The 19,011-nt window shown below is 34.6% G+C and overlaps 1 protein-coding gene across 2 annotated transcripts in view; it reads left to right on the forward strand.

Moving 5' to 3' along the window:
- Nucleotides 1-19,011, forward strand: part of TET2 (tet methylcytosine dioxygenase 2) — a 133,677-nt gene that overhangs the window by 98,915 nt on the left and 15,751 nt on the right. Inside the window, exons 5-9 of one of the 2 annotated variants that reach the window (XM_060148539.1) lie at nucleotides 984-1,077; nucleotides 1,717-1,925; nucleotides 14,475-14,625; nucleotides 16,569-16,658; nucleotides 17,157-18,661. In XM_060148539.1, the coding sequence (XP_060004522.1) occupies nucleotides 984-1,077; nucleotides 1,717-1,925; nucleotides 14,475-14,625; nucleotides 16,569-16,658; nucleotides 17,157-17,231 (619 nt within the window). In that variant the 3' untranslated portion in view covers nucleotides 17,232-18,661. Of the gene's footprint in view, nucleotides 1-983; nucleotides 1,078-1,716; nucleotides 1,926-14,474; nucleotides 14,626-16,568; nucleotides 16,659-17,156; nucleotides 18,662-19,011 lie in introns of those variants that run through there. The other variant, XM_060148538.1, reaches the window with a different exon arrangement.

A 19,011-nucleotide genomic window follows, 5' to 3' on the forward strand; every position in this document is an offset into this window, starting at 1 on the left:
TCTCCAAGGAAGTTGTCCATTAGTATGAGCAGAGGGCAAGAGTGATGTACTGAATAGAAATAGAGACAGATTCTATTTATAGCTGCATTTTTTTTTTTTTTACCTGTCAGTCATAGGTATGCAAGTACTTACCTGAATCTACACAGTTACTCCTGCATGTCATCTTGCAGACTTGAAGACTGTTATGAGCAAGATAATCAATGCAGAGAGAGACTTTCATATAGGTATCCACAGCTCTGAGCTGTTATTACGCTAGGGTGCCTTTTCTTTAAGAGGTAGGCATTTTTATCATTAAAATACATTAGGAGACATTCTGGGCAGCAAGGACATATTCCATATCATTGTTGCCCAAAATTCAAATTATTCATTTCTAAATGAGCACATAGAAATTCACTAAATAATTGTCTAGTAGCCTGGCAGAAATAGTGAATTTCCCTAAGTGCCCTCTTGTATTAGCAAGGAGTAAGTAGTGCTTTGGTTATAAGGGGAAATATAATCTATTTCTAGAATTATCCTATATTTTCAAAATTGCTGGATACTGGTTATTTGCCAGCCTTTTAAAAAAAATGAGAGATTCTTAGAGAAACAGTCCTAACTAAAATGAGTCCCCAAGTTTTAAAATAACTAAATTTAGTAAAGGACAAATAGTACGTTATTTTAGAAGACTGAATTTAACAAACTTTAAAAAGTTTTGTGCTTTGTGAAATTATGTATAAAAATAAGCTTTCCCATTATTTTTACCCATCATATAATTTCAAAATAGTTCATTATAATTATCAGTATATTTTGATACTGAAGAAATACAAGGCTTAAAGTCTACTATCCAGTTTGCTTGGCTTAGTTCTGTTTTTTAAAAATAAACTATTCATTTCTCAGGATGTGGCCATAGAGTAAAATTATGCTCAAATGTTCAATATATTGGTTGCCTCTTAGATTCATTTGCTAATTTTATGTGTGTGTGTGTTTCTGTGGATTTCTTTAAGGTTTGGACAGAAGGGTAAAGCTATTAGGATTGAAAGAGTCATCTATACTGGTAAAGAAGGCAAAAGTTCTCAGGGATGTCCTATTGCCAAATGGGTAAGTGTGACTTGACAAGGCCTTTGGTCTTCAGTCTTGGGCATTTTGATTCATTCATCTAACCCTGGGAATTGGGTTATCAGATCAGAGAATCATTTATGCCAGTTGAAAGGAATACTGCTTATATTTATCACGTGTCATCTCTTAAGAAAAAGGCAGATTAGTATAAAATCATGTACAAACTGTATTTAGTTGAAAAAATTTAATAGTGAGGAGGAGGTCTGTTCAAGTGCCTGCTAGAAGTGTAATTCTTCCCGGCATGTGAGGAAGAGGTCCTTCATCCTTTAAGTACCTGCAGTTAATCTTTGTCATTTTTGAAGACCTTGAACTTTAAAGCCTTGCTTGTCTTCCATCTAGCTCTGGCTTTAGTGCAGGGAGCATTGTCCCCACTGTACTGGGTCGAGTCTGCTACACCCCGAGTGCTTTTGCATCTCTCCCAGTTCTGACCCCAGGGTAAGCCCCGACGTTATAGATGGGCAGCAAAAGGCAAGTTGCAGGTGCTGGTATATGTCGCCCTAATTGTGACCCAGACTTGAGAAAATATACAGATGTCAGTCAATGCTCTCATCTGCTGCAAGTGACCCTTGTTTTGTTTTGGTTGGGGTGGTGGGTGTTGGGGTGGAATGGTGACCCGAACAGGTGGTTCGCAGAAGCTGCAGCGAGGAGAAGCTACTGTGCTTGGTGCGAGAGCGAGCTGGCCACACCTGTGAGGCTGCGGTGATTGTGATTCTCATCCTGGTGTGGGAAGGAATCCCACTCTCTCTGGCTGACAAACTGTACTCCGAGCTCACCGAGACCCTGAGGAAATACGGCACGCTCACCAATCGTCGGTGTGCCCTGAATGAAGAGTAAGTGCATCCCAGGCCTCTCTTCTCTTTCCACTGCTAGGAAAGCTTAATTGTTGGTTTGAGGGCAGAGAGTTGAAACTACGTTTTCACATTTACAAAACAGGGATCAAAATGCCTGCTTCACAGCCATTCAGTAGGAACTTGCATTTGCTAATGCTAACATGGATACTTCGAAGCAATTTCATTTACTAATATTTTGTACCTTCGGACAGTGTAGCTATGAGTTAGAAGCAGCTTGCTGGAAATCTGAGTGTCTGTACCCACAAACTCAACCATACTATAAACCTGAAAATATTTATGTGTCCGCTTACTGCAAGTGACAACTGTTTAGTGTGCCTAGCCACCACACTAGTAAGTATTGACACCACTTCTGTGTAGCAGTATCTGAGACAGTTTGGTGAGAAACTTTAGGATTCCCAGGTCAAGGACTTTATATGTAACAAACATAAAAATACAAGGCTTACTTATAGAAGTTCTGTAGAAACAAACTGATTTTGACTTCATTGCAATCTAGTCCATTATTTCCATAATAATAATCGAAATCACTTCCACTTTTACTGCTACTAAATAATCAAGAAATTAGTGGCTATGGATGGGCATTATTTTCTAGAAATATGAAAATTTGGAATAGGAGAGCAAGGTATGCAGTTAAATATATTTAATGCATCCAAGTGCTGGTATGGTTTTGTTTGTGTTTTTTGTTTTTTAACCTTATCTACCTGCAGGAAGTTTACATCTTCACTTGGAGAAAGCTTAATTTTTTATTTTCCTTCTGCTATGCTATTCTCGTATATCATTAAAAGAATACAGGAAAATTCACAGTGCAGCACTGAAATCCTATGTAGCTATTTTACTCACAGTCGGTACTAAAATAATTTTAATATTACACTTTTTTCTTAGATTTTTTAAATTGTTTTGGCTGCGTCGGGTCTTAGTTGAGGCATGCGGGATCTTTCGTTGTGGCGCGGGCTTCCCTGTAGTTGTGGCGTGCAGGTTTTCTCTTCTCTAGTTGTGGTGCTTGGGCTCCAGGCCACGTGGGCTCTGTAGTTCGCGGCACGCAGGGCCTCCCGCTGAGGCACGCAAGCTCAGTAGTCACGGCGCGCGGGCTTCTCTAGTTGCAATGCGCGGGCTCAGTCACGCCGCGGCACGTGGGATCTTAGTTCCCTGAGCAGAGATCGAACCCGCATCCCCTACATGGGAAGGCGGATTCTTTACCACTGGACCACCGGGGAAGTCCCTGCACTTCTTCCTTTAGTCACCTTTCTTCTGCATCCACCAAACTACAAAAGAGTTTACTGAGCTTATGGAAATATTGTGCTGCTCACTGCAACAATCCATTGCTAACCAAATTTGTCCTTTTGCTGACTATTACTCTAACTGGTATGGTTTTACTGTATATTAACATAGGTTCTCCCTCTGGGTCATTGGGGGTGGGTAGGGAGGGTTGCAAATCAACTATAAACAATCTGTTTAGGAAAGTTACTTTTCACATATGAAAGTGTGGCTTGGCTTTCTATGATAGTTATGATCCCAAAATGTCATGGTGTGTACCTCAAGGCCATCAACCCACTTTTACAAATGATAGGTTGGACAGGTAGAAGTGGCTGATTCATAAGACATGACTCAAACTTGTGATTGACTGCTTTAGGTATAAAGTAATATTCCATTTACCCTAACATTCCTTGTTTCTCCTTGAAAAAAATGTATGTAGGTGTCTTTAATCAGAAAGAAAATGAAAGTTAAGGCATCTTGAGCTGATGTTGGTGATAGCAATTTTCTCAGGAATTCAGCGACACTGCCTTGTTTTTGTAGAGCAGACGTCCTCTTAGACTTGGTAGCTGGAACTTCTAAACCACCAAAGAACTTCTTGTGAAAATGACATTTGTTTTATTTAAATTTCTTGAAGTTTCTTGCAAACTATATTTCACATTCTTTGTAATTGATTTAATTTTTATTAATATTATACATCTTTGTTATTTTTCCCCTGAAGGCTTTTCTTTGATTCTTATAAATGCCATTGTATGAAATAGAATTTCTTTCTATATGTCAGATTCTATGTTAAGAACTTTCCTAAATTATGTTATTTTGCATTTGAAAACCATGAATGATGATTGGGCCAGGGTCTAAGAAAAAACTATTAAAAGATGTGCTTCAAATATTGACATTTTAAAGGCCAATCTGTATACTTTTGCTTAACTTCGTCTGTAATTTCAAGATAAAGATGAGTAGTTATTTAGATGACGTTCCAGCTTTGAGCTACCTATACTTAGAGCAAGTTTCCAGAAACAAAAAATATACTTGAGGTACATGATTCAAATAGACACTTAACCAATGGCAATAGAGACTTCACTCGGATATAGCTTTTGAAGTTTCTTCTACCCTATAAAATAAGTTTTATTTCTGGAAAAAGTTAAAATTATGATTTTTTTGTGAAGAATGGAGGGTAATCTCAAATTGGGGCTGCTGACTCATTTTAATATTGAAAGCTGTGGGACCCTCATCACAGGGTTCTTATAAATCCCAGTGCCCACATGCACCATAACCACCCACTGTGAGTCCAGAAAAGAACTCCAAGAGCATCTTCCAGTGGGAGAATCAAAACGGATTTTTACATTTCCTTTGAGCCCAGCCAGCTGTTTCTCCTTTAAAGATTTCCCTTTGAGATTTTTATTTTATGACTAAGCCTAACCAATAATTTTTTGGCAAGTAAGAGTTGTGGGAGTGTATCTGTCATTATAAGGAAGTCAAAGCCAGAAATGTCTCTGCCATGCTGGGTGATATTAAACTTTTAAAGAAACTTTATATTATAAAAATTTTCCAATATACGTAAATGGGGGAGTGCAGTATATTTATCAACATTTTGCCTATACTATTCCATATATTCTGTGCCCCCCCACTTCCTAACCCCATCCCCACCAGTGTTTTAAAGCAAAACGGAGGCCATATCATCTAAGCTATGTTCACTTCAGTGTGTATCACTAACAGATAAGGACTTTGTTGTTTTACAATGTTGTAAAACAATATTAGTTTCTACTGTACAGCAAAGTGAATCAGCTATATGTATACATATATCCCCTCTTTTTTGGATTTACTTCCCGTTTAGGTCACCACAGAGCACTGAGTAGAGTTCCCTGTGCTGTACAGTAGGTTCTCATTAGTTATCTGTTTTATACATATTAGTGTATACAAGTCAATCCCAGTCTCCCAATTCATCCCACCCTTTCTTTCCCCCCCTTGGTGTCCATATGTTTCTTTCCTCTATGTCAGTGTCTCTATTTCTGCCTTGCAAACAGGTTCATCTGTACCATTTTCCTAGATTCCACATATATGCATTAATACACGATATTTGTTTTTCTCTTTCTGACTTACTTCACTCTGTATGACAGTCTCTAGGTCCATCCATGTTGCTGCAAATGGCACAATTTTGTTCCTTCTTATGGCTAGTCCATTGTATATATGTACCACATCTTCTCCATCCATTTCTCTGTCGATGGGCGTTTGGGTTGCTTCCATGACCTGGCTATTGTAAATAGTGCTGCAATGAACATTGGGGTGCGTGTGTCTTTTTGAATCATGGTTTTCTCAGGGTATATGCCCAAGGACTTTCTTTTTTTTAATAAACAAAACCTAGTCACAGTGTCATTATCATTCATCTCAAAATTGAGTGATTCTTTAATATCATTTAACATTCAGACCATGTTCAAATTCCCTAATTGGATACTGTTTCCAATGTACACATATACATATTAGATATACATATATATAAAGTAAAAAAATATTGACGAAAAGAAAGTCCATATCTTACATTTGATTGAGGGTTTTGAGTAGGTCCCAGTTCATGCCTATTGTCTAGTATAGTTATTGATAGAACTTCCTTTTACGCTCAAAAGTGTCCCAGTTTGTAAGATACAGTATATGATTCACAAGGCTCTTTTACTTTATTATAGTTTCCCCTCTCTTTTTGACGAATTTATTTGTTAAAGAGACTGTATGATTTGCTTTGTAAAATTTCTCACATTCTGGATTTGGCTGTGCACACTTGCTTAACTTGTTCCTCTGTCACCAATATCTTCCATACACTGGTAGTTAGAGTTAAATATGTATGTATGCGTGAATGTATATATTAGCAAAATGCTTCATAAGTGGTGATGAAATAATCTTAGTTCTTCATACCCATCAAGAGGGACATAATATCTGCTTTGTTCCATTTATAGTGATGTTATGAGCGTTCAGTTGAGGAGTTGTTAGCTTGATCCACCCATCATAAAGTTTACCAGAAAACTTCTACCTAATGGTTTAGCACATCGATCGATGATTATTACCTGTTTCCATTAGTTTGCAAATTGATAATTTTCTTATTTTTTAAAGTATAAATTTGTTATGTACATTTAATTTATTTTGCTAGTTTTTCTATTCTTGCATAAGTTTAAATGGCTGATATAATTTTTAGTTTAAATTTTGTTTTTTAAAATATTTACTTATTTATTATTTTTGGCTGCATTGGGTCTTCGTTGCTGCGTGCAGGCTTTCTCTAGTTGAGGTGAGCAGGGGCCACTCTTCATTGCAGTACATGGGCTTCTTATTGCAGTGGCTTCTCTTGTTGCGGAGCACGGACTCTAGGCACGCGGGCTTCAGTAGTTGTGACACTCCGGCTCAGTAGTTGTGGCGCACAGGCTTAGTTGCTCCACAGCATGTAGGATCTTCCTGGACCAGGGATCAAACCTGTGTCCCCTGCATTGGCAGGCAGATTCTTAACCATTGTGCCACCAGGGAAGTCCTTTTTTTTTTTTTTTTTTTAACAGTTAGAAGTCCTAAGAGGTTGAGAGTGTTTTTAAAAATCTGTTGTGTAGGTAAATATTTTGATTACAATTTCTCTGATTTGTTATTTAACCATTAGCCAAATTCTGAGCCATGTTAAAATTAGGCTGCAATGTAAAAATTCTAACAATATTTGAAAGGCCCCTATAAAAATGAAGGTGCCTTTTCAGAATCCACTTCATATAGGAAATCACCTTGAAGTCATTTTGTTATGTGTGAGTTTTTTCAATTTCTATATAATTCACACACCATAAAATTCACCCTTTTAAAGTATACAGTACAGTGCATTAGTATATTCACAAAGTTGTACAACATTTTCATTGCTTCTAAAAGGAAACCTCAAAGCCATTAGGCAATCACTTCCCATTCTCCTCCCCCCCTAAATGGCAACTACTAATCAACATTCTGTCTCTAAAGATTTGTCTTTTCTGGGCTTTTCATATTAATAGAATCATACAATATTTAATCTGTCTGGCCTCTTTCACTTAGCATAATTTTTTAAAATTTTATTGGAGTATAGTTGATTTCCAATGTTGTGTTAGTTTCAGGTGTACAGCATAGTGATTCAGTTATATGTATACATATATTCATTCTTTCTCAGGTTCTTTTCCCATATAGGTTATTATAGGTTATTCATTCTTTTTCAGATTCTTTTCCCATATTGAGTAGAGTTTCCTGTGCTATACAGTAGATCCTTGTTGGTTATCCATTTTGTATATAGTAGTGTGTATATGTTCATCCCAAGCTCTTAATTTATCCCTCCCCCCAGCCACGTTTCTCCTTTGGTCTCCAAAAGTTTGTTTTCAAAATCTGGGAGTTTGTTTCTGTTTTGTAAATCATTTTTTAAATATTCCACATATGAGTGGTATCATACGATATTTATCTGACTTACTTCACTTAGCATGATAATCTCTAGGTCCACCCATGTTGCTGCAAATGGCATTATTTTGTTCTGTTTTATGGCTGAGTAATATTCCATTGTATATATGTACCACATCTTTATCCATTCCTCTGTCGATGGACATTTAGGTTGCTTCCGTGTCTTGGCTATTGTAAATTGTGCTGCAGTGAACACTGGGGTGCATGTATCTTTTCAAATTATGGTTTCCTCTGGATACATGCCAAGGAGTGGGATTGCTGGCTCATATGGTAGTTCTATTTTTAGTTTTTTAAGGAACTTCCATACTGTTCTCCATAGTGGCTATACCAATTTACATTCCCACCAACTGTATGAGGGTTCCCTTTTCTCCCCACCCTCTCCAGCATTTATTGTTTGTAGATTTTTTGATGATGGCCATTCTGACCTGTGTGAGGTGATACCTCATTGTAGTTTTGATTTGCATTTCTCTGATAATTAGTGATGTTGAGCATCTTTTCATGTGCTTTTTGGCCATCTGTATGTCTTCTGTGGAGAAATGTCTATTTAGATCTTCTGCCCATTTTTTGATTGCATTGTTTTTTTGACATAGAGCTTCATGAGTTGTTTGTATATTTTGAAGGTTAATTCCTTGTCATCGCTTTGTTTGCAAATATCAGTATTTTCTCCCATTCTGTGGGTTGTCTTTTTGTTTCATTTATGGCTTCCTTTACTGTGCAGAAGATTTTAAGTTTAATTAGGTCCCATTTGTTTATTTTTGTTTTTATTTTCATTACTCTAGGAGGTGAATCAAAAAAAGATGTTGCTGCAATTTATGTCAAAGAGTGTTCTGCCTCTGTTTTCCTCTAACAGTTTTATAGTGTCCAGCCTTACATTTAGGTCTTTGATCCATTTTGAGTTTATTTCTGTGTATGGTGTTAGAGAATGTTCTAATTTCCTTCTTTTACATGTAGCTTTCCAGTTTTCCCAGCACGACTTATTGAAGAGACTGTCTTTTCTCCATTGTATATTCTTGCCTCCTTTGTCATAGATTAATTGGCCATAGGTGCATGGGTTTATTTCTATTCCATTGATCTATATTTCTGTTTTTGTGCCAGTACCAAACTGTTTTGATGACTGTAGCTTTGTAATATAGTCCGAAGTCAGGGAGTCTGATTCCTCTAGCTTCATTTTTCTTTCTCAGGATTGCTTTGGCTATTTGGGGTCTTTTGTGTTTCCATACAAATTTTTAAATTTTTTATTCTAGTTCTGTGAAAAATGCCATTGGTAATTTGATAGAGATTTCATTGAATCTGTTTATTGCCTTGGGTAGTATAGTCATTTTCGCAATATTGATTCTTCCAATCCAAGAACATGGTATATCTCTCCATCTGTTTGTATCATCTTCGATTTCTTTCATCAGCATCTTATAGTTTTCAGAGTACAGGTCTTTTGCCTCCTTAGGTAAATTTATTCCTACATATTTTATTCCTAGGTTTTTATAATGTTTTAAAGTTTTGTCCATGTCATAACATTAATCAGTACTTTATTCCTTTTTATGGCTGAATAATATTCCATCGCATATATGTGTACCACATTTTCTTTGTTCATCAGTTCATGGACATTTTAGTTATTATGAATAATGCTGCTATGAATATCTCTGTACAGGTTTCTGTATAGATACATATTTTCAGTTCTCTTGGGTGTTTACCTAGCAGTGACAATTTTGGTCATATGGTAACTACGTTTAACTTTTTGAGGAACTGCCAAACTGTTTTCCAAAACAGCTGCACCACTCTTCATGCCTACCAACAATATATGGAGGTTCTGATGTTTCCACATTTTCACCAAAACTACTTATTGGCTGCCTTTATTTATTTATTTTATTTATTATACCCCTTCCAGTGGGTATAATGTGTATCTCATGGTTTTGATTTGCATTTCCCTAATGAGTAATGATGTTAGTCATTATTTCATTTGCTATTGGCTATTCATATATCTTCGTTGAAGAAATCCTTTCTTAAATCTTTGCTCCTTTTTAAATTAATTGTTTTTTGAGTTATAAGAGTTCTTTATATATTTTGGATACTAGAACTCATCAGATACATGGTTTGCAGATATTTTCTCATTCTGTAGGTTGTCTCTTCATTTAATGATATCCTTGAAGCACAAAAGTTTTAAATTTTGATGAAGTCAGTTTTTTTAAATTAACTGCTTGTACTTTCAGTGTCATATTTAAGAAATCATTGCCTAATCCAGGGTATTAAAGATTTACCCCAATGTTTTCTTCCCAGAGTATTATAGTTTTAGCTCTTCCATTTAGGTCTTTGATCACTGTTACGATGTGAGATAAGAGTTCAACTTCATTTTTTTGCATGTGGCTATCCAGTTGTCTCAGTTCCATTTGTTGAAGAGACTGTTTTTTCCATATTGAATGGTCTTCTCATTCTTGTTGAAAATTGACAAAGATGTATGTGTCATTTCAGGATTCTTCTATTCCATTAATTTACATATCTATCCTTATGCCAATACTACGTGTTGTTGATTGCTGTAGTTGCTATAGTAAGTTTTGAAGTTGGGATGTATAAATCTTCCAACTGTTTTTCTTTTACAGGATCTTTACAGTATCCTACAGGATGCTCTGGGTCCTTTTCATGTCCCTATGAATTTTAGGATGAACTTCATAATTTCCCCATCTGAGATTTTGACAGAGGTTCTGTTGAATCAGCAAATTAATTGGGAAGTGTTGACGTCTTAACAATATTAAGTCTTCCTATTTATTAGCACAGGATGTCTTTACATTTATTTAGGTTTTTAATTTCTTTCAATGATGTTTTATAGTTTTCAGTGTACAAGTCCTACACGTCTTTTGTCAAATTTCCAAATATTTTATTCTTTTTGATGCTGTTTTAAGTAGAATTGTTTTGATTTTTTTTTGGATTGTTCATTGCCAGGATACAGTTACACAGTTGGGTTTTATATATTACTCTTATATCCTACAAGCTTATTTAACTAGTTTATTAGTGCCAAATTTTTTTGGTGGATTCCTTAGGATTTATACATACAAAATCATGTCATCTACAAATAGAGATAGTTTAATTTCTTCATTTCCAATCTAGGTGTCTACTTTTTTCTTTTTTTTTTTTTTTTTGATGCTTTTGCGTAATTTCCCTGGCTACAACCTACAGTAGATATTGAACAGAATTAGCAACAGCAAGCAGCTATTGCTTGTCTCTGATTTCTTTCAGCTTTTCACCATTAGGTATGATGCTAAGTGTAGGGTTTTTGTAAATGTTCTTTGTCAGGTTGAGGAAGATTTTTTTTTCTATTCTTAGGTTGAGTATTTTTATCATGAAAGGGTGTTGTACTTTTCTCAAATGCTTTTTCTGCATTTCACTTTATTAATGTATTTCATATTGATTGATTTTTATACATTGGACCAACATTGCATTTCTGGGATAGATATTACTTGGCCCTAATGTATACTTTTTGTATATGTTGCTGGATTCCAGTTGCTATATCTTATTGAGGATTTTTTCATCTATATTGATAAGGGATATTGGTCTATAGTTTTCTTGTGATGTCTTTGTTTTTGGTTTCAGGGTAATACTGGATTCATGGAATACATTGAAAAGGGTTCCCTCTTATATTATTTGGAAGAATTTGTAAAGGATTGGGGCTAATTTTTTTAATGTTCAGTGGAATTCACCAGCAAAATCATGTACTCCTGGGCTTATCCTCGTGGGAAGTTTTTTGATTACTAATTCAGTCTTTTTGTTATAGGTCTATTCAGATTTTCTATTTCTTCTTGAGTCAATTTCAGTAGTTTGTGCTTTCTGGGAATTTGTCCATTTCATCTAAGTTATCTAACCTGTTGATAGATCATTTTTATAGTATTCCCTTAGAATGCTTTTTATAAGGTCACTGGTAGTATCCTGTTTCATTTCTAATATTTTAGTAATTTGGGTCTTCTCTCTTTTTCTTGGTCAGTCTAGCTAGTTTTGTCTACCAAGACCTCAGGCAGCTGCAATGTTCAACAATTGCCTCTGACTATTTTCAACAAATATCTCCAGTGGGGAAAAGGCTATATATACAATAGGTGAACTCCAAGTCAGATCAAATGAAGAAAGCCTTGCCAGTGGTGTCTTCTAGAGAACTACCAAATAGGTAAAATAATGACATTTCTCTAGGAATGGGGCTTTGGAGGATATCCAGCCTAATTCTGCCCTCTCCAGTGGTTGCCAGCCTGCCGATTTTCACCATAAATGTGGGCTGTTGGTTTTCAAGGGTGTCGTGGAGTTCTGGGGACAGTGGAAATAGGGCAAGTTAAAACACTGTAAAGCTTAGCTTCTTACCAAAATTTCATTGCCTTTCTTGAAGAAATGCTTCCAGGACTGCTGCAAGTCTTTTGTTAATTTCCATATTTCTGAAGAGTTGATTCTGACCATATTTACCAGATTTCCTTTTGCTTTTGTGGAGGAGGGTATTTTCAGAGATCCCTATTCTGCCGTTTTTGCTGACATCTGTAAAATTGTAACTTCTAATTATAACATTCCTTCTGCATTTATTAGACGGAATTCTTTAAAGAACTTTTCATTATCAACTGTTTGGTTACCATTAAATATAATTTGTAAACAAATGACAGAATAATGCATGGTAAGTATCTTTAGTTGTGAAATTTCAAAATAGTGATTTGGTGCCTTTGTAACCATCCAAAAATGATCAGTTAGTTTGTTCTTTCTTTTTGGTATCATTATTAACTCATTTGAAAAAAAAAAAAAACCCTCATGGATTTTAACCTACATTCATTTCAATGAGAAATGATATTTAGAGATCACAGTATGTGTCCAGATGTGCCCATTGCTACAAAGATATTGTTACTTTAGGCATTTCCAGTGGACTGATATAGGAAGTAATTTTTTTTTGAAAGAGAAAATCTGAGCTTTTTAATTCATATCGTGAGTTCATACTATTTCTTGTTCATAGGATTTTACAGGGTATTTACTTATCTTTAGACTTATTTCATCTTACACTGAAATTCTTATTTTTGACATTAACAATGATTTCTTCATGTCACAACATACATAAGTAATTTCAAAATAATATCATTACTACAAATAAGACTACTGCTGTCCAATGAGGTCAGGAGAGCCATACATAAACAAACGATCCACTTCTTAACATGTATCCAAAGGAAATGAAATCATTATCTCAAAGGGATACCTGCATTCCAATTGCAACATTATTCACAGTAACCAAGGTGTGGAGACAACCTAAGTGTCCATCAATGGATAAACAGATAAAAATGTGGTTTGTGAACACACGCAGAGGAATATTATTCAGCTTTTAAATAAATGGCAGGATTTTCGACAACATGGATGAATCTGGAGGGGATTATACTAAGTGAAATAAGCCAGACAGAGAAAGACAGATACCTGATATTACTTATATGTGGAATCAAAAACAAAAAAACAAAAGTCAAACTCACAGAAACAGAGTAGAAAAGTTGTGAGAGGCTGGGGGATGAGGGAAATAGGGAGAGGTTGGTAAAAGGATATATATAATCTTTCAGTTATAAAATGAGTAAGGTCTGAGGATCTAATGACTATAGTTGATAACACCTTACTATATAACTGAAATTTGCTAAAAGAGTTGAACTTAAATGTTCATTGCAAGAAAAAAAAATATGTGAGGTGATAGATGTGTTAATTAACTTGATGGGAAAATCCTTTCATAATATATGCTTGTATCAAATCATTACATTGTATACTTTAAATATCTTACAGTTTTATTTGTCAATTATACCTCAATACAGCTGTGAAAAAATACCTACTGAATATTGTTTTCCTAGTGGGTTGTTTTATCCTGTTTTTAATGTTTGGTTTCTTTGCTTGTTTGTCTATTGCCCTTAGGATATAACTGACTTGGGATGTGAAGTCACAATACTGTATTTTAGCTAAAAACTAGAAAGCACTCAAATGCCCATCAATGGTGGAACGATTAATTTGTGGCATATCCATATAATAGAAACTGTACTCAGTGAATAAATACGTCAATATAAAGTATAACTACATGCAACAATGTGGATAGATATTCCAAACAATGTTGAAGAAAAGAAGACACAAATAAGCTTATACTAGATAACTGCATATACATGTGTATGTTATGAATGTATGTGTGTACATATATATACATATACACATACAGTTTTGCCTATTTTCATACTACAGTACAGAAATATATAGCATACTATATGTAGTATAAAAATAGTCAAAACTATACATATGTGTGTGTACTATACTATACGTTGTATAAAAATGGGCAAAACTATATATATACACACACACATTTATATACACACATACACACTAAATTCAGTAGGTTTATAGTATATATAGTATAAAAATAGGCATATATATATACACACACATACATACACTATATTCAGTAGGAATATAGTATATTTTATATAGGATAAAAGTAGGCAGAGCTAATCTCTTCTGACAAGTTACTGTTAGAAGGACAATGCCTGGAAGGAAATATAAGATGGGATTTAGGGGTGCAAGTATATGTTTTGTTTCTTAGTTTGAGTGGCACTCACTTGTGTATGTTTCATTTGTGAGTGATTAGAAGCTATAAAATTATGTGTACTTTCTCTGTGTGTATTATACTACAATAAAATATTTGTTCAAGTTGTCTTTTAAAGCCAATCGAAATAGTTCTTTTCTAATGTGATTGTGGCACAGCTTAATATAGAGTTAGACTTCTTTCAAAACTAATTTGCATTCATTTTGGAATGTAGACACCCAGAATATGAGATTTATAGCCTGGACAGTGCTCTCCATAGTCATGAACTTGGTTCTTTGATTTCTCAGGAGAACGTGTGCCTGTCAGGGGCTGGACCCAGAGACCTGTGGTGCCTCCTTTTCTTTTGGTTGTTCATGGAGCATGTACTACAATGGATGTAAGTTTGCCAGGAGCAAGATCCCAAGAAAATTTAAGCTGCTTGGGGATGACCCAAAAGAGGTTTGTTTACTTCCTGATGTATAATCTGTTTATTTTTCATGGAGAATTGATGAGCACAGATGAAGTGAACAATATAATATACTCAAACTCTCATTAACAGAGAATTTCATCTCAGAGATAGATCAGTAAAATTTTGGCTAAACGGTAGGCACACATAATAATATTTTATAAAATTAGCATAATAACAACCATGTGATACTAAAGTAATAAAGTTTGATCAACATAAACTATACTTATGGCCTTTTACACTTATTGTTTGTCTTCTATGTAAACTCCAGAGTTTCACACAGCTGTCATTTCCATATTAAAACTAAATATTACTACTTCAGTGTTAGAACTTTCATCTTTTGAACCTGAATTATAGAAATCATGTTCGTGACTGCCACATTCATAAAAGTCCATTTCTAGTCACAGTTTCAACCCATGAGATCTGATGCCTTAATGTTACTATAATAAATGCATTCAAGTAACTAAAACATATTTAGATTTTAATATAAAGGTGTAGTTGAAATAAATGAACATTGATTTCTCATTGACATCACTGGTTTTTGTCCTTCTCTAGAATATATATTTCTCAAAATATAACTTGTAGATCAGTATCACGTTTAACAACTTTTGTGTAGCATGGTATTCTAGAGTATGCTAATTGAATAATCAGAAAACCTCAGTATATTTAGCATTCATATATGATCAAATTTTTAGTAAATCTATACATGTTATATTTTTTTTCAAATTTTAAATGCAGTTGAAATATGCAATTATACTATTGATATCATTTTTATATGTCCCTTTGAAAAATTTGTTAGCTTTATTATTTGTGACTATAATAGTAAGTGGAAGTTTAATAAAGTGCAAAAGCTCTTCAAGTCATGATATAAATTTTTCATAGAATCGTAACATTTTAATAAGCTGTATTAATGTGCTAGATATCCTCTTTGCATAAGAAAACACAAATATTTGATAAACCTAATGAATAGCAATTTTGCCTACTGTCTTACACTTTTAATTTTCACACTGGAGAGCATTTTCTCCACTACTTCATAAATGTTTATCACTCTGTTTCATGTAAACAAATGCAGGGGATGGCTAGTGACATCCTCCCTCTGTTAGGTAGGAGGACTCCAGTCAGAAACCTCCTCACCTTCTAAAATGCAAGCAAGTATACCTCTGCCAGCTGCTTACATCTCCCAAGGTTTTTAGAGAAATATCAATGTGAAATGAGAACTTCTAAGTATGAATAGAACAACTGAGTATCATCCCCTACCATTTAAAAAAGCATATTCTTTGCTTGGGGGTAGGGGCGAATATACCTGAAGTATATACCTCTCAAGTAAACTTTACAAAGTTTTTCATATATACCACATTATAGTTCTTAGGGTTTTATTCATATTTGAATCACATAGTAATTTTTAGTTCTATGGAGTGATCATTTCAAATTTTGTAATGCTATTTTTTATAAACATTTAAAATATAAAGATTAGAAATAGATTAAAACAAATCCTTTCAATAGCTCATCTTCCTCGGCCACTAATTGGAGAAGAATAGAGAATGTGACCTTTTAAAGACCGTATGGCTTCATTCTCCTAATCCTACTACCAGCATAGACTTATATTAATAAAATGCCAAATATCTGCATGCAAAGTAGAAAATTGATTAATCTCATGTAAATACCAAAGAGCTAGACATTTAACAGCACATACAAAAATAGGTCTATGCTTTTCACTTAGAAATAGTCACGTTAAGATGATATTTAGTTATTGGGTTGGCCAATGTTATGGGAAAACCCCGAACAAACTTTTTGGCCAAGCCGATATTTAATGAGACGGTATATATTTGTGATTTGGATCTAAGATACAGGGGAAAAAAATCTAATTGATAGCCTCTCTCATATATGGATAGAATGGATTTAGAATTTAATATGTAGAATTATTCATTTTATACAGGAAGAGAAACTGGAGTCTCATTTACAAAACCTGTCCACTCTTATGGCACCAACATACAAGAAACTTGCACCTGATGCATATAATAATCAGGTAAGTTTAAACAGTTATTGACAATGATTAGAACACTTTACTTACTCATTATTGATGGCCTATCTTTACAAAAATATTTTTGAAGCAACGATTTTCCTTTATTTTTCTAACTTTTTCTCTTCCTAATTGTTGAAACCACTGCAGTGTTCTGTTTTTGATATATGAATATTTGATATATGAAAATTACACCATCCAAAAGAGTATATTTTTGGTCTTTTAATCTATAAAGATAATGAGCTTTTAAGGCTCACAAGCTATTTTACCTACTAATCTTGTTCTCATATGGATAATTTTATCTCTGTAAGCAGACTTTAGTGATTAATTGCAATTATATGGCTCATACTATAGGTTCTAACCACCTGTTAACTGTTTCCACAGCAAGTCTATACATGTAAAGCTATGGGTGTACTACTTTGTAAGTGTATATACATGTGTCGAGATATGTCAGATTTTGCTAGATTTTTCCTTTTTCTTTTTCCTTTCCTATTTTCTAAGAAGTGTGTGCTGGGTTATACCTATATGGAAGGCCAGGTGATTTGTTCAGAAATGCTCGTGAAGGAGGCAAGACCGTGAAGTCTACACTGTTTCAATAACATCAACAGCAAAAGCACTAAATGAAAGCCTGTTATGAACCAGATGCTGTGTTTAGTCACTGTGGACATTAAGATGAGCAGTGCAGATTCTCTGTCCTTACAAAACTCCTTCCTTAGAGGAGACAGAGATATGTAAAATGCCAGCTATAGAAAAACATGATAACAGCTGGGATAGAAGTATGCACATTTCTGAAGGAACAAAAAGGTTCTCCCTGAAAGTAGAGATGTAAGGTCACAAATGGCCTTGGAGGCCATACAAAGATCTTTGAACTTTATCTTATAGGTAAGGGGCCTACCACTGGGGTGTTCTAAGTGTATATTGGGGATGGTGAGGGTGAAGTGATTTAACTTGAAAAGGTCACTCAAGCCAAATAAATGAAATACAGCTTAGATTATAGAAGATTAAATTAGAGAAGTAAGCTGTTGCAATCACTGGGCAAGAGACGTTAAGGTCCTAATTTAACGAAATATCAGTAGTGATAGAGAAAATGAAATAAGTATGTGAAATATTTGGTGGAACTTATAAACTTAGTGACCAATCAGATTTGAGAACGAGCAAAAGAGAGAATTTGAGGGTCCACCAAATTTCTGGCTTGGACAGATTGTTGTATTAGTATTAGGAATCAGTGAGGAAAAGTAAGTTTGGAGGAGATAAGGAGAAGATGACAAATTTCATTTTGGACATGCTAGGTTTGACATACTTCTAGGATAATTAAAAGAAAAATTGGGAGAAAAATCCAGGTTAGCACTGTGATTTGGGAATTATCAAAATGCAGGAAGTAGTTAGTAGTAAATACAATTTTTCAGAGTGAAGATTACAAAGAGGAGAAGGGGCTAATGATTTTAATATTTAACATTTTAGGGGTGAGTGGGGGAAGAGAAACCAGTGAAGGAAGGACTGGGGGTAGGAGCAATGGAATAGGAGAGGTTAAAGATTTAAGAGGAAGAGGAAGATTGATAGATGGAGGAAAGCTTGAGGTGATGAGAAGGTATTCAGAACAGAGTACACAGCAGTATGGGTACGGGAAAGCGTGAAGTATGACACATTTTGCAAACATTGTCATTTACTTAATAATGTTAAAGACTCTATAAGGGGACTAGATTAGTCTACATAGCAGAGACAGACAGGCAGGGCACCAATTCTAGCCAACAATTTAGCTATTCTTGTTTCCATTGTGGACTTTAACATTTTCCCCAAACCTCAATTCTTTTTTTTTTTTTAAGTGGGAGCAAAGGACGCAACTTTAATAATGACTGTCTCTTTATAAGTTGTTTTATGTCACAACCTAGATATTTAGAGATATATGTTAATGTCTATGAAAATTATTTTAAATGCTATTAATAACAGTGGGATTAATATTGTTATTTTTACAACCTTACCTATTTTAATCAGTGTCACAGAAAAGTATAAGGAATGGTTTGCTACTGTTGTAAAATAATTCTGGTGAGCAAAATAATAAATCAAGCTATAAAAAGAAAATAAATTGAGTCTATGTTGCTAGATTTCAAGTTTGGCCATTTTCTGTTGAGTGAATTTTTTATAGGGGCTATTAATCAAATGGCTTTAACTGGGGAAAGGGACAGAACAACAAGCATTGATGTTCTTACTCCTTTGATTCCTATTATAGACTGTCTCATACAAACTTGATTATCTAAGCATTTATATTCTACACTATTACTTTTTGTTTGGAGTATTTTATGCATTTCCTGAACCTGGAATATCTAAAATATGAAGGTACCCCAAGTTTTTAAGTTATAAC

This window comes from Lagenorhynchus albirostris, chromosome 4, assembly GCF_949774975.1.
Source record: "Lagenorhynchus albirostris chromosome 4, mLagAlb1.1, whole genome shotgun sequence".
NCBI lineage: Eukaryota > Metazoa > Chordata > Mammalia > Artiodactyla > Delphinidae > Lagenorhynchus > Lagenorhynchus albirostris.